We start from the raw sequence: 13,690 nt of genomic DNA, 5'->3' as shown, positions 1-13,690 counted from the left end.
AAATAAGAAAGCATCACAAGTATAATTGTTTCATTAGGGCAAGTCTGAAATAATTCATCAGTAAAAATGAATGCTATGTCAAATGAAAATTTCTGCCTTATACAAGCCATAATGTTCCACTGAGTATAACTATTATAAGATAAATTCAAATACTACAAAAGGGCATAAAGTGAAAATGCTACACTGTTCTTCATTCATCATAGCCAACCACTGTAAATACTTTTTTATGTCAATGTACCATCTAAAAAACAAACATCGCTACCAACCACCATCACCACAAAAAAACAACAAGAACAAAACAATTATCCAAAAGAAAATCAGGGCAATACTAGATTTCAACAGGAATCAAAGGGACTGGCACCTTTAGCCCACGGAACAGAGCGGTGGCGGCAGAGACCAGTCTTAATGGCACAGATGGAGGTGCTCAAACAGCTCCCCCTACCCCTACTCTTTAGTCTTTTATTTTATCATGCTTGTTCAGCCAAGGATGCCCTGGGTGCGAAATCACGGCCATTAGCACATTTACACTAAATATGCCTTCTTTCAACTTACAAATAAACAGCAGAGAATCCTTAGGTATAGATGATTCGTAAGTGATAACGAGGGAAAAACATATTTAAAACAAGGAATTGAAGTCCGTTAGCAAGCGGGAGCACATTTAGCCTCACCTTCGGCTTCTTCCTGAAGACGGTCTGGTGCAGCCTGGGCGGGGCAGTCCCCCTCCGCTGGCACTGCTGCTTCCGTGCTGTCCCTGTCAGCTTTCTCTGTTCCCACTTCCCCAGCCGGAGACATGGCACGACGCTTTCCAGGTTCCGGCTCACTCGTCTCCGGTGGGTCATCCCCCTTTTCAACAGACACTTCTTGTTCCTCTGAACCACTGCTTGTGCAAGTATCTTGCACGTTGTTATGAGAAACCGACTCCTGCGATGCTTCGTCATCCATTGGTTCATTAACCCATTTTAGGAATTTTTCTACCTGAAATTTTAAGATGTTACAAGCATCAATCAATTCGCAATTACGCAGAATATTTCCACCTCCTTTACCATTTGTGACTTGACAAGCTGTGCCACAGTATTAGCTCTGATAAGTACACTGTATCACACAAGCTAATGTGAATAAGTAATTCCAACCTAATTACACTTCGTTGTCTGGATGTACCATGACCTCTTGAAAAGGAAAAAACACATCGGCTTAAACACAAGACTATGACCTTCCTGTTAGCAATTAACACTAAGAGGATAAAGCTCTCCTGTGCCAGTAACTTTCCATTAAGTCTTCTAACAATATAACCGTAATATATATTACCATTACAAATGTACTTACCTGTTGTTGAGCCATTGCTTTCAGCTTTTCAAATTATACAGAATTTTCTGCAATGGCCCCAGCTATACAATCTATGTTGAATGGTACTCAGCATCAAAGATGAACTCTACAAAGATTTAGTGCCAATCTGTAAAAGCAGTGCTATCTTGGAAATAATGCGAGCTGCCTTCTAATGAAGCAGTAGAGCCAGTAAAATGATTCCTAAGAACTAAGTTTCTTAGGAAATGTTAGCAAGGCTCAAGGTCAGATGATACATACTTCCTTGCAATCTTCTGTAACAAGAATATGCCTCATAATAGATCTTCACGACCTTCCTAAGAGTCGGGAGGTGAGGACAAGAGTAACAGAAGATGGACATGGACCACGGCTCAGAATCTTCCTTTGAGGGGACTGTGCCTGTATGTCAAGGGGACGCCTAAGAACACAACAGTCACGTTAACTTTCTTCCTCGGCAATTACGTGGCAGTTATGTTTCTGCTCTTCAGCTACACATGAATGTATGGGAATTATCACGTCCAACACGTTATAAAAAGGCCCGTCGGACTGACTGAACTGATACTGGGAAATTTGTTCCACATATAACCAGGTCCACTAAAATATTAAAATATGACCAGTAACCACCAATCTGAAATATAATAAAAATAAAACCAGCTATAAATTTGTAGCATGTTTTGGAAAAACGGTGACGTTAAGGAAGGATAACGTACCCTAAGGGTAAAACAAAGTCATCACGGGACCTGAGATTTTGTTCCATTGCTCTATAGAGCTGCTGGAGAGGTGACAGATAGAAAATTCTGCTCACTGGATGGGGCTTTTTTCCTATAATGAAAAAGGATCACTCATCAAACCGAACAAAAGCAATTCTAATTATTTTGTTTTCCAGGTACACAGAAGGCAGGTACAACAAAGTCTAAGAGAGGGGATATAAATACTCCAGTTAACAATGTGAATCACTAAATTAGCCTTGAGGCTCATGCCATTTGGATGAACTTGTTAGTGCAAAGTCTGATCGATCAACTCTAGATGACCTCAAGATTAAGCCTTTCAATAAACGCTGCATCAGAAACTGGACTTCCAGGATCCTCCTTAGCCTGAAACAGACGAGCTGTTACTACACACAAGGCGATTCTACCTATTTATTGTTCCATACACTACTCCTGTGTAGCTTTCAAAACATCCCCCCCTCATATCAGCCCCAATTACCCTTTCTTCGAATGTAGTTCACACAGTATAAGCCTTTAGGAAGCAAATGGAGAAGAATTTTAGGTGCCTTTATATCTGGGTAGAAACGGGGTTCCTGTTTGCAAACAGAAACTTTAAGGAGTCAGAGGTCACAAAAATGAGACTCGATTTGTAAATATAAAGCAAAGCTTATACATACCTTACTCAAAGTTTTGCTTTTCTTGAGAAGAGTCTTTCCTGGCTCCTCAGTGAAGAAGATGTGTTTGTGTTTCATATCGATTTGTCTTCTCATGTCCAAGTACTTTGACTTGTACTTCACATCCTTGTGCAGATACCTGACCCTCCGGTGACTGAAATTTGAAATCCCACCATATCTGGGACCAAAGCAAAAGAAGTGGACTCAAACCTTAGGGTCTATGAATCTGCTTCCTTATATGAAAGGAGAAGAAAACGAACACTTTTCACTATTTTCCTATTAGCAGCCACTATTTTAATTTCATTTTTTTAAATTATGGAAATTATGAAATAAAGTGAAAAATGCAGAGGACTTTTTAAGGTCTAGCTTGTACGTTAATTCCCAAGTAAATGTGAAACACCAAAGATGGGAATGTCAACATATCTTACAGATAACAGAAAGGAGAAATTACATTGTAAAATGTAATAAAAAAAAAAAAACCAGCTGGAAACTATAACCCCAATGCATGTTGGGGAAATATAATTTTTTCTCACAGTGAGGTGATGCCAAAGCTCTTTTAACACGTATCTGGATATGTTCAAATTGTCTTAAAAGTGGCCACTGGATTCTTAAATCAATATGAACTAACCTAAGAAGCAAACCTAATTAGAGAACCTGCTGATCTAACCATCTGAATTTTTCCAGTCCTAAAAGATAGATGTCTGCTATGAAGCCTTCGCTGACTCTATTAAGCCTCACTAATTGCCTCTCTTACGGACTATTAGGGACCAACAGTGTAATATATAATTTAGCACTTATAAACAAACTCTGAACAGTTTGGTTGTAAATGTCAGTTGTTATCTTCTACCTATATTATAAACTTCTTTATAAAAAGTGTATCTTATCCTTCTTTTTTAAGTGAAATTGGGTGCTCTAAAATAGAAGAATAGTTAAATCCCAGGTAACAGAATAAAGCTCTATGAGTATATACCAGCAAGAGCTACCTAAGTAATTTCTCAATAAAATTACATGTGGGTAGAAATAAATTCTGCCAGGGATTTAAATGTGGCAGTTATCAGGAAAACCCTTTATATTATTAACTTGTATGAACTCTAGCCTTAAATGACTATGTGGCTAAAGTACACAGAATGATTACAATTTTGTAGAATAAAAACATTGGATTGCTATGAAGTGCAACTGAGCTAATACATGTGAATATATCAAACGTACAGTGATAGCTCTACAATTCTTACTAGCAAGAGAGGTTGTGTTTTAATTGTAACACCTCAAATGTTATGAAATACATCACCATTTTTCGCTATCTGAATATCACAGAGCTTTAGGATAGCTGAAGTGGTTACGATTTCTGGAAGACAACGGCATTTATGGAAAATTACTTTTGTCCTGAGCCATGCTTGAATCCTAGAAGGGAACCGTCGACATCAAAGTCTGAATCTGGGTTTTCATCGATGTCCAGTTCATGGCTAAACAAATAAACAAAGCCAACAGTGATAAGTCATTATCTCCAGAGCCCACCAGTTCAGGCAAGTATTAAAAGGTACATACAGTCAACCCATGCCAACCTTCCCACCGCAACAATCAACCACAGTTCACAAACCCAGGAAGACAGGAAGGAGAGTACTTGAATCAGGATTTTGCAAATGAGATAAATCCCCTAGCAGTGTCCGGGACACAGCAATGAGCACTCAATCTTAAACCACGTCAAGTAGTATCTCTATTCCTGAACAAATATAAATTTCCCCATTTTCTTTCGGGAAAACACCAGTTAACCTGCAGCCTTAACTAATCTCCTAGGTGATATCTCTAGAGGTTTTCCTTAAAAACAAACAGGGAAACATTTGAGAAGCATCAACCCAACCAAGAAAATTACAAAAGAGAAAATATTGTTAAGAAGGTTGTGATATAAGTAACTCAGTAATCCCCATCTTTGGGGGATACCTTCTAGTGATCCCTACTACCTGGGCGACAGCAACAAATGCAAACGATGAGAAATAACTCTTGCAAGTTACGTTAAGCTCACTGAACGTTTATGGAGGACCCACAAGAACGTACAAGGGCCCAAGAATATCAGTGCACACAGAGTCTCTGCCTCTAGGGACTAGTAGGAACCAGAGGAGATAACAAGCAACATATACCGTTCGGAAGGCACACGGCAGAGGCCCGCTTTTATGTACTAAGCTACTGAGCCTCTAAAGCTTGCTGACACGTTCTGCACAGAGACGCGGTGTGACACTTGCCTCCGCTTGAGTCTGCTTGGCTTCCGTTCAGGCGGACCTTCGCCACTCTCATCTCCATCAGCGCCGGTGAGGCGTGGGCTGTCTTTGACTGTGTTTGCTTCTGATGACTCTTGTGAATCTAAAGAGGTAGAGGTACTGCAGGTGATTTCCGCCCTTGGTTTGACAACGCTCGTCATTTGCAAAGGCAGTCAAAGTATGCTGGGGCCTCTCCTGCAATGAACCGTATGCTAGGCCGCATCTATCTGTTCCATGCATCTACATGCAGAGTGCAGCTCGGTCTATTCAGGTCTAAAAGTTTCCATGACCTAACTACGCAGAAAGTGGACTACAGGGAATTCCCTGGTGGTCTAGTGGTTAAGACTCGGCGCTTTCATGCCTTCACTGCTGTGGCCCGGGTTCGATCCCTGGTTGGGGAATTAAGATCCCTCAAGCATTGAGGTGCGGCCAAAAAAAGAAAAAAAGTGAACTATAAAACGACTTTTTCCTCACAGCTGTCTAAATCTATACAAATTAATCCACAAAGTCACCTCTGTGGTAGCTGTTAGCTACCACATTTTGATGGGTTTCTAATCTAAATGACTCTAAAAATGGCATGATCACATTTGATTAAAAATAACTTCTCTTTATTAAGAAGCAAATATGGGCTTCCCTGGCGGCACAGTGGTTGGGAGTCTGCCTGCCGATGTAGGGGACGCGGGTTCGAGCCCTGGTCTGGGAAGATCCCACGTGCCGCGGAGCAACCACGCTCGTGAGGCACAACTACTGAGCCTGCGCGTCTGGAGCCTGTGCTCCGCGACGGGTGAGGCCGCTGCGGTGAGAAGCCCGCGCACCGCGATGAGGAGTGGCCCCCGCTCGCCGCAACTAGAGAAAGCCTGCGCACAGAAACGAAAACCCAACACAGCCAAAAATAAATAAATAAATTTAAAAAAAAAAAAAAAAAAAGAAGCAAATACATCTAACTGCCTCTAATATAGCTCTTAAAGTAATAATGGAAGTAACAGAAAGACAAACACCACCATTTAAAGAGTGATTATAACCTGCGGTGGGTCCGCTGAGGCACGTGTCTGTGTTCCGTATTCCTTCGGACTGGAGCAAGGTGGCTGGGTGGGACCAGAAGTGGAGAGGGGTCTACCCTGGAGACAGCGGGAGCTCTAGTGTGCAAGGACAGGCTATTTCAGGAGACCCCAGCCGCAAACAGTAGAACACGTACGTATGGGGAGATGCAGTGTATGCCTTACGTTTTGGTCTCAAGGAGGATCCAAAACAAATGAAAGCCTGGAATTCTCAAATTGATCCCGAGGGCGGTCACACTGGAGCCAACTGCAGAAGCGTCTAATTACACACCTCACTATGGGAACACGCAACGGAAGCAGTCTATACACACGCCTGAGAAAACAGGCAACATGAAGGCAGAGACTGTGAGGTTTACTGTGTCTAACAGAGGAAGCTAAGGGACGTGATCAACAGGAGGGACAGGAAACACTTACCGACCAACACACACACTCCAAGGTTTCTGGTCAAAATAAGAACAGGACTTATCAAAAGACTAACACAAAATACCCACATTAAAAAAGGATGAAAATAACAGCAAAACAGAAAGGAATGAGAACACCATACTGAAGTAAGCTCCATTGTAAGAGGACAGAGAAGCTCATTAGTAACTCTCTAACTGTAGGATGAAGTAAGATCAGTGACCTGAGAGGAGCAAAGCAAACCCACTTGTTAAGTAAAAAGCCAAAACCTTTTGCTTTATATATATGAATGAGGCTGAGAAGAAAGTTGCTATGAACCAGACTTTTCCGGCACCGAACATCAAGGATGCCAAGACAACAAGTCAGTGGGCTTCAGGAGTTGTTCAGGTTATAAAAACGTCCTCCTCTCCCACTTTTCTGCCGCACCAGTTGATGGTCCCCTTCTCCTCACAGAAGCCTTCTTAGCTGCCTACTCTAGCTTCTCCTAGCACACCTCTCACTGGCTTTCTTTAGTCCCGACAGTGGCACCAGTCTGCTCAACCATTATTTCTTAACCACTCAGGCAGGAGTCAACCAAGTTCCTTATCCTGGATATTTTATGAGAATCCTGAAATCAATCCGTTCAGTTACAAAATAATCTTATGCCCTGTTGAGACTCTCTATAGAGCAAGACTTCACTTGTCCCGAACGAATTCCAGACACAACCCCCGTTCAGGTTTGCCTGACGGCAAATGTACGCTCACAGCTACCCTTTAGCACGTCTCCTATAAACTTAGTTGCTCCAGAGAAACTTGGACATTCCAAGCTCACTCTAAAACTAGATTTCTTAATGGATTTCCAAGTTGTAATTCACTGGCCACCAAGGTGCAAGAGGAACGAGTGATACTTTTGAGAACCCTATGCAAATATCCTTTTTATTTACATAAAAGGATAATAACTTGTGACATAAAAGTAAGATGGATTAGATCATTTCACTGTTACACCATAAAACGTAGCTGGCATTATTTAACTCTACCATAAAGGATTAGTGTTAGCTATTTTGCTAAACAGACTAATTTTGGTAACCATTACTCAGCAGGATAAATCTTGGCCGATCTTACCCTGAGCTGGCTGGCTTGTGCTTCTGTTCCCAGACGAGCTGCTTTCCTTGGTTCCTCCATTACCTGGTTCACTTTGGCCCGAAGCAGGGCATTCTCTTCTGCTGTTCACTTCACACTGACGTCCGTCACAACTCACAGGGGGATCTGATCGGCTCTGTCCTACTTCCTCTGAATTCAGGCTTATATTACTAAGTCCATCAAGAATTTCATTATGATCTTTATCACCTGAACTAGAGCTTTCGCTACCCACTGATGAAGATGTGGAAGAAAGTTCATCTGCTTTCGTGCGATTTTCGTCTTTCTTGTTGTCAGCTTCTGTTTTAGACCCACAAGTATCTGTATCACAGCTTTGTGAAGCATCAAAAGTCCAACCCTGAGCTTCCCAATACTGAAACTGTTCCAAATAATACCAGTACAGCTGGCTATAATGCTGCTCCCATTCTGCCTTTGTATTAGGGACGTTCCAGGGCTCTGAGCACGGCGTCTGACCTGCATGCTTTTCTTGCCAGCTTTGCCACAGCAGTTGCCCTCCGTATTCCTTCCAGTACTTCTCCCAGAGCTCTGTAATTTCCAGCTTCGGAGGTAATGTATTTTCGGCAGGAAGATTCTCACCGTCGATGTCTTTTTCGGTTTGAAGTTCACACCTTCTGGTGTTCTCATTCTCAGATGAAGATGGATCATCTGAGGCCAAAATGTCACCTTCCTCACATTCTTGTCTCCGAGATTCTCTCTTAATTTCATCCAAGTACTTCTTTTGATGCTTTTTCTTTTTCTTTTTTCTTTTAACTTTGTTTCTAGTATTCATAGATACCTACAAAGGTCAAGAACTTGAATATAAATTACACTTCAGAAACTGTAAGAGGTAGAATCTAAATCTATTTTGACATTAAATTAAACAAAACACCCTCAACCCCCCAACCTGGGTTTCAGTTACACCAACAAGTGAATCTTACTATCTACGTTTCCAAGAGGAGGAACAACCACACACGGGACATATCACAACTTGCGGTTTTCGTTAACTTATAAATATGTACGTACGTTTAAGAAGAGGTGAAGTGCCCTGATTCATGAATGCATTAGATTTGGGATAAAAAGATTCCACGTGATATTTTATGAAGAAAACTAAGAAACAGAAACAAGCAAAGTAAACTAATACTTACCTCAAAATTCTTATGTGCAGACACACTACCAAACTGAAGTGGCAGTCCCATGCTTCTCATGAGTTCAGCCTCAGAATCAAGTTCACTTTCATCTGGGCCTGCGTCTTTGCGGTCACGTGGCTCTGCAGCGCCCTGGGAACGACCGCCCTCTTCCTCTTCTGCAGCTTGCTCTCCTGCACACAGCACTGTTACTTTAGCTTAGTTTCAGAGAAAATTTAGACGCAGGTTTCATCACCCTCATCTTAAAGAAAAGGAACCTGAGACCCAAAGTTATTACATGACTTGCACGAAGTAAAGGCGTGTCAATGTGAGTTTTTAAGGGGAAGAAGAATAAAAGGAAAGAAAAAGGAGCTGATGGGAATATGGACTTGTGAGAGAACAGCCAACTAAGAACCAAGCACAAGCCCTAGTCTGGCTCTGCTGGCCGCTGTCCACGCAGCTGCTCCCTCAGCTCCATCCGCGGAGCACCTCCTCTCGCTGGGTACTGGGCACGGTACTGAGGACGCATGAGGGAACACAGCAGGGCAGCCCCGGGGAAAATGTCTACATTTCCGCATTCCCCATCTGCAGCACTGCTGCACTCGATCAGTGGGTTTAAAATGATGACTCGTGGAGTTATTTTAGGAGCTATTAACACGGGAGATGAGAGGTAGGTCTTCAGGCCCTCCACAGGTACTTCAGTCACGACTGGATTTACACCCTGGGACTCTGTGGGGAAGTTCATTTAATGAAAACGTTCTGCTGCTAAAAGTCTGAGATCCACTGAACTGGAAGATCCTTTCAAGCTCTCTGATTGTAGGTCTTAGAGAAAACCTGCTTTATGAAAACAAAACAAGTTTTACTTTATCCTAATGTGGTATCTAAAAGTAGATCATACCACTAATTGGCCAAATGCCATCCAAATGCTCTATTTTAAAATGGGAGATGAACACTTTATATATTAGCATACTCAACTAGGGCTGAGCTGCACTCCAGCTACATGACCTTAGGCAACAGAACAGGGAAACTTCCCACTGCAAAGATGGAGACTGAGAAAAAGAGATCTTAAGTGCACAAATTCTATTAAAAGAAAGAGGGGAAAAAGACACCTATCTAAATAATGAAGGCGATTCCACTGAATGAACTTGGGAAAGCTCAGCAGAGAGCAAAGCAGGGAATATGAATCGGCTCACCTTGGTGCTCCTCTCGTGGTGTGCATGTGTTCCTATGTTAGGTGGGGCCCTAGGGTCTAGAGAAATCTTATTCGTACAATGTAACACTGAAATGCAACCGAACGTTTCATCCAGTGTGTAAGTGAAGATGCAGTGATTTGTTCCACCATTGTGAGAGGCGGGGGTCTTCGGGGTAACGTGACACGGTACTTGTGCTGATTTCAGCCTACACCTTGGGCCGCAGTTTTCCCCGTGTCCGGACAAACATGAAAGATCTGTGTGGAAAGGACAAATGGGGCCCGGAGAGGGAAGTCTGACAGAGACCAAGATGGTTTTCAGGTAACTAGGTGAGGCTCAAAGCGTAGAACAAATTCTATTTGTTATTTGGGAAAGTTAATCCAGATTGTGGCCTCTTTACTTCAGCCAAAAGGCTGTGGCTGTTCACTTGGAGTTTATCCTGAATGGTTTATATATAAAACTGTTGAAGTATTTAAGCGAGGAGGCCGTTAGCGCGGAGTGGCTCTGATACTCGCTGGCTTCCCCGAACAAGCCAAAACCTAAGCCAGGGCCAGGGAACTCCGACCTGAGGAAACGGGGCTTAACCGCCACACGCGAGCAGCCCAGAAAGCTCTCCCAAGCAAGGCAGCTGCACAAACCACGGCCAGGCAAGTGATTTCCTTGCTTTGCTCCCGCCTCTCCTCTGTACAGTACCATGGTTAGTTTTAGCAAAACAAGGGCTATGTAGCTTCACACTGTATTACCTGAACTGTTGCCATCGTCTTTAACGTAGTAGCCTTTTAATCCCAAATTGCACAATTTCCGATCTCTGTGAAGCAAATTAAACAGTCAATATTGAAAAAAATTAAACTATAAATTTAGTGAAAAAACAAGCTTAAGGCGGCATAGATCAATAAAAAGATTAAAAAACAGAAAAGCTATCTGCCAATACATTCTTCTCATCTGTAATACAGAGGTAATAATACATACCTCACCGGGTTCTAATAAGGACTGATTGCACACATAAAGCATTTGGTATATATCACATGCAAAGCACGCTATAATGATAACTACTTATTAAGATTAAGTGGCAGTTCTGGATACTGGGGAAAGAATCTGATCCTCCTTGTGATGTACAAACAGTGAAATATTCTCTAAATTTGCTGTAGAAAGTGAGCATAAACGTGAAAAGATTTATCTTACACCTCTATAAACCCACACGCAGACCCTAGTCCATTTGCAAATAGGCCAAATTATCCACTGCCTAGTAGATAAGATATTCATGGTCTGAGCTAAGGTTGTTTTGGGGACTAACATGAAATTAAGTTCTTATTTTATTAAACTGAAACATAAATCGAAATAAAACAATTCAGTCTCAGAGTTTTAAAAAGTGAATAGTTGAACTTTTCTTTACGTATCTACTTCTAAATTTTTTCTTTACTAAGATAGGAATTTCATAAGCAAAATAAACCTAACAGAACACTTAAAATAAAGGGAGGGGGGGAATTTTGCTATTATCTTCCTACCGGTAAATTAAGTTGTAATAAACTCCACCATAACTGCCATAACAAGGCCATCTGTGAGTAATAGCTAATACCACTCTTCTAATGGGAGCAACAACAAATTCAACAAAACAAAATTCTTGTGTACTTGATATATCTCATATCCCCCATTTATTTATCTTTTGACACTTTATAAAACGTAACATAGGCGGTGACTTAGCAGGACAGTGAACGGGGGAGGGGATGAAGTGCAGATGTGCTCTGGCAGCATGCCCATGGACCCCCAGCAACTTGAGGCCTGGGGCGCGGGGGCAGCCACAGAAGGGCATCGACGGTGTGCCTGCTAGTGCCCAAGGGTATGGGCATGAAGGTGTCAGATGGAGAAGAGGGTCAATATGGTTGCAAGGTTGATTACACCGAGCAAATAAGTAAATGCACTGAGGGTAACGACAGCCAAGATTCTTCAACACACACATTTGTGTATGTACGTGAAATGCGCTTGTAGCCTGCCTAACTGTGTCCGCCCAGGGTGGAGAAGCACTGAACACCCAGCAGCAATGAGCACAACGAGAACCCAAGTCTTAGTTTCTAAACACTGCTCTCCACTAAAAGGAACCAGGGCACCTTGGAGAAATGGCACTTCCATGTTGGAGCACAGACTGTAAAATTATATTATTGTGCTGGAAGGTTAGGAAGGGCTCACGGAATGCCAGGGACCCATCAAAAGGATTCAGGAGCCAGTTCAAGGGGCTCCCAGCAGCCATCTGAGACAAAAGGAACACCAAAATAAATGATGATAGTAACAATATGTCCATTAAAAAATTAACAGTCCAGAGTCCATGTTAATAGAAATAAGGGAGTGAACAAACAATGGGGAGAGAAGGGAAAGTGCTCCACAGAGAACACTAACTGACAAACGTAGGAGTGATGGACACACTGAACTGCTCTTTGGGAACCTCCGACGTAGCTGGCTCAGACAGGAACCGGGCTACTCTTCATTGTGGTGCGTGGGCTTCTCATTGCGGTGGCTTCTCTTGTTGCGGAGCATGGGCTCTAGGCGCGCGGGCTTCATAAGTTGTGGCTCACGGGCTCTAGAGCGCAAGCTCAGTAGTTGTGGCACACGGGCTTAGCTGCTCCGCGGCATGTGGGATCTTCCCGGACCAGGGCTCGAACACGTGTCCCCTGCATTGGCAGGCGGATTCTTAACCACTGCGCCCCCAGGGAAGTCCTGTAATGGTTATTATTTATTTATTTATTTTTTTGCGGTACGCAGGCCTCTCACTGTTGTGGCCTCTCCCGTTGCGGAGCACCGGCTCCGGACGCACAGGCTCAGCGGCCATGGCTCACAGGCCCAGCTGCTCCGCGGCATGTGGGATCTTCCCGGACCGGGGCATGAACCCGCGTCCCCTGCATCGGCAGGTGGACTCCCAACCACTGCACCACCAGGGAAGTAATGGTTATTTTTAACAGCCCTATAACACTGTAATTATATGTCCACTTCATATAGACAGTGTATAGAAAATTAAGTGTGTAGATGAGACAGAATTATTACTCCAATTATTGAACTCATAAGACAGTATGTTAATGTAATGTCCTCAGAAAATAAAAATTAGTTACAATATTATGTTCTATTTCCTGCCTTTGAGGGGAGGTGTGAAAATAATCTCTTAATTACTGAGCAGTTATTTGGCACCTATGCTAAAGCTCACTTTCTGTTTTCTGCTACATGGGACTGACCTTTCAGTTTAATAATCTATTTGAAGTTGGCCGACAATCAAATGTATTGTTCTTAGAGTTTGGAAACAGACTTTTTCCCTACCTAGAAAATCAGGGTTATACTCACGAGCCTCTGAGCTTCCAGCATGTCTCCCACTCCCAAGGACTTTTCAGTGACTACTGGTGACAATTCTACGACTGTATCTCCAAGATCTTTTTGTTCTAAAGGGTTATAATTTGAGCAGTAACTGATCTAAAGGAAAAGACCAAGCCATTCTTTTCTCTTTACCTATTTTGAACTTAGAAGGTAGTTTAAAAAAGTGAAGTAGAGCTTCCATGTTTTAAGAAAGGTATCAAATTATCTGTGATGAAAAGAATGCACATTTTAGCTCAAAAAGACTAAATGCAACGTAACTGGTGATTTATGTGGTAATTGAATTATTTTTGTTGTTGTTGTTTTTGGCTGCGCGATCTTAGTTCCCCGACCAGGGATTGAACCCAGCGCCGGCAGTGAAAGTGCTGAGTCTTAACCACTGGACTGTCAGGGAACTCCCAATTGTGTTTTAAATAAAGCGGCTTTAATTGAAATCCAGTTGCATATTGTTTTCTACAGATAAGGTATTTTTCTCAACTTTTTATAACTTATATTCCCTC

General features: G+C 42.4%; 1 protein-coding gene across 1 annotated transcript in view; it reads right to left on the bottom strand.

Annotated features, from left to right (window-relative positions):
* Positions 1-13,690, bottom strand: part of TGS1 (trimethylguanosine synthase 1) — a 37,996-nt gene that overhangs the window by 22,417 nt on the left and 1,889 nt on the right. The window contains exons 2-8 of the mRNA XM_024742638.1: positions 10,583-10,647; positions 8,671-8,843; positions 7,511-8,321; positions 4,939-5,056; positions 4,078-4,164; positions 2,705-2,879; positions 669-975 (exon numbers count right to left, since the gene is read on the bottom strand). Coding sequence (XP_024598406.1) covers positions 669-975; positions 2,705-2,879; positions 4,078-4,164; positions 4,939-5,056; positions 7,511-8,321; positions 8,671-8,843; positions 10,583-10,647 — 1,736 coding nt within the window. The remainder of the gene's footprint in view (positions 1-668; positions 976-2,704; positions 2,880-4,077; positions 4,165-4,938; positions 5,057-7,510; positions 8,322-8,670; positions 8,844-10,582; positions 10,648-13,690) is intronic.

The sequence above is a fragment of the Neophocaena asiaeorientalis genome, unplaced genomic scaffold (assembly GCF_003031525.2).
Source record: "Neophocaena asiaeorientalis asiaeorientalis breed wild unplaced genomic scaffold, Neophocaena_asiaeorientalis_V1.1 scaffold226, whole genome shotgun sequence".
Lineage (NCBI taxonomy): Eukaryota > Metazoa > Chordata > Mammalia > Artiodactyla > Phocoenidae > Neophocaena > Neophocaena asiaeorientalis.
This window is presented reverse-complemented; position numbering and strand designations above follow the sequence as displayed.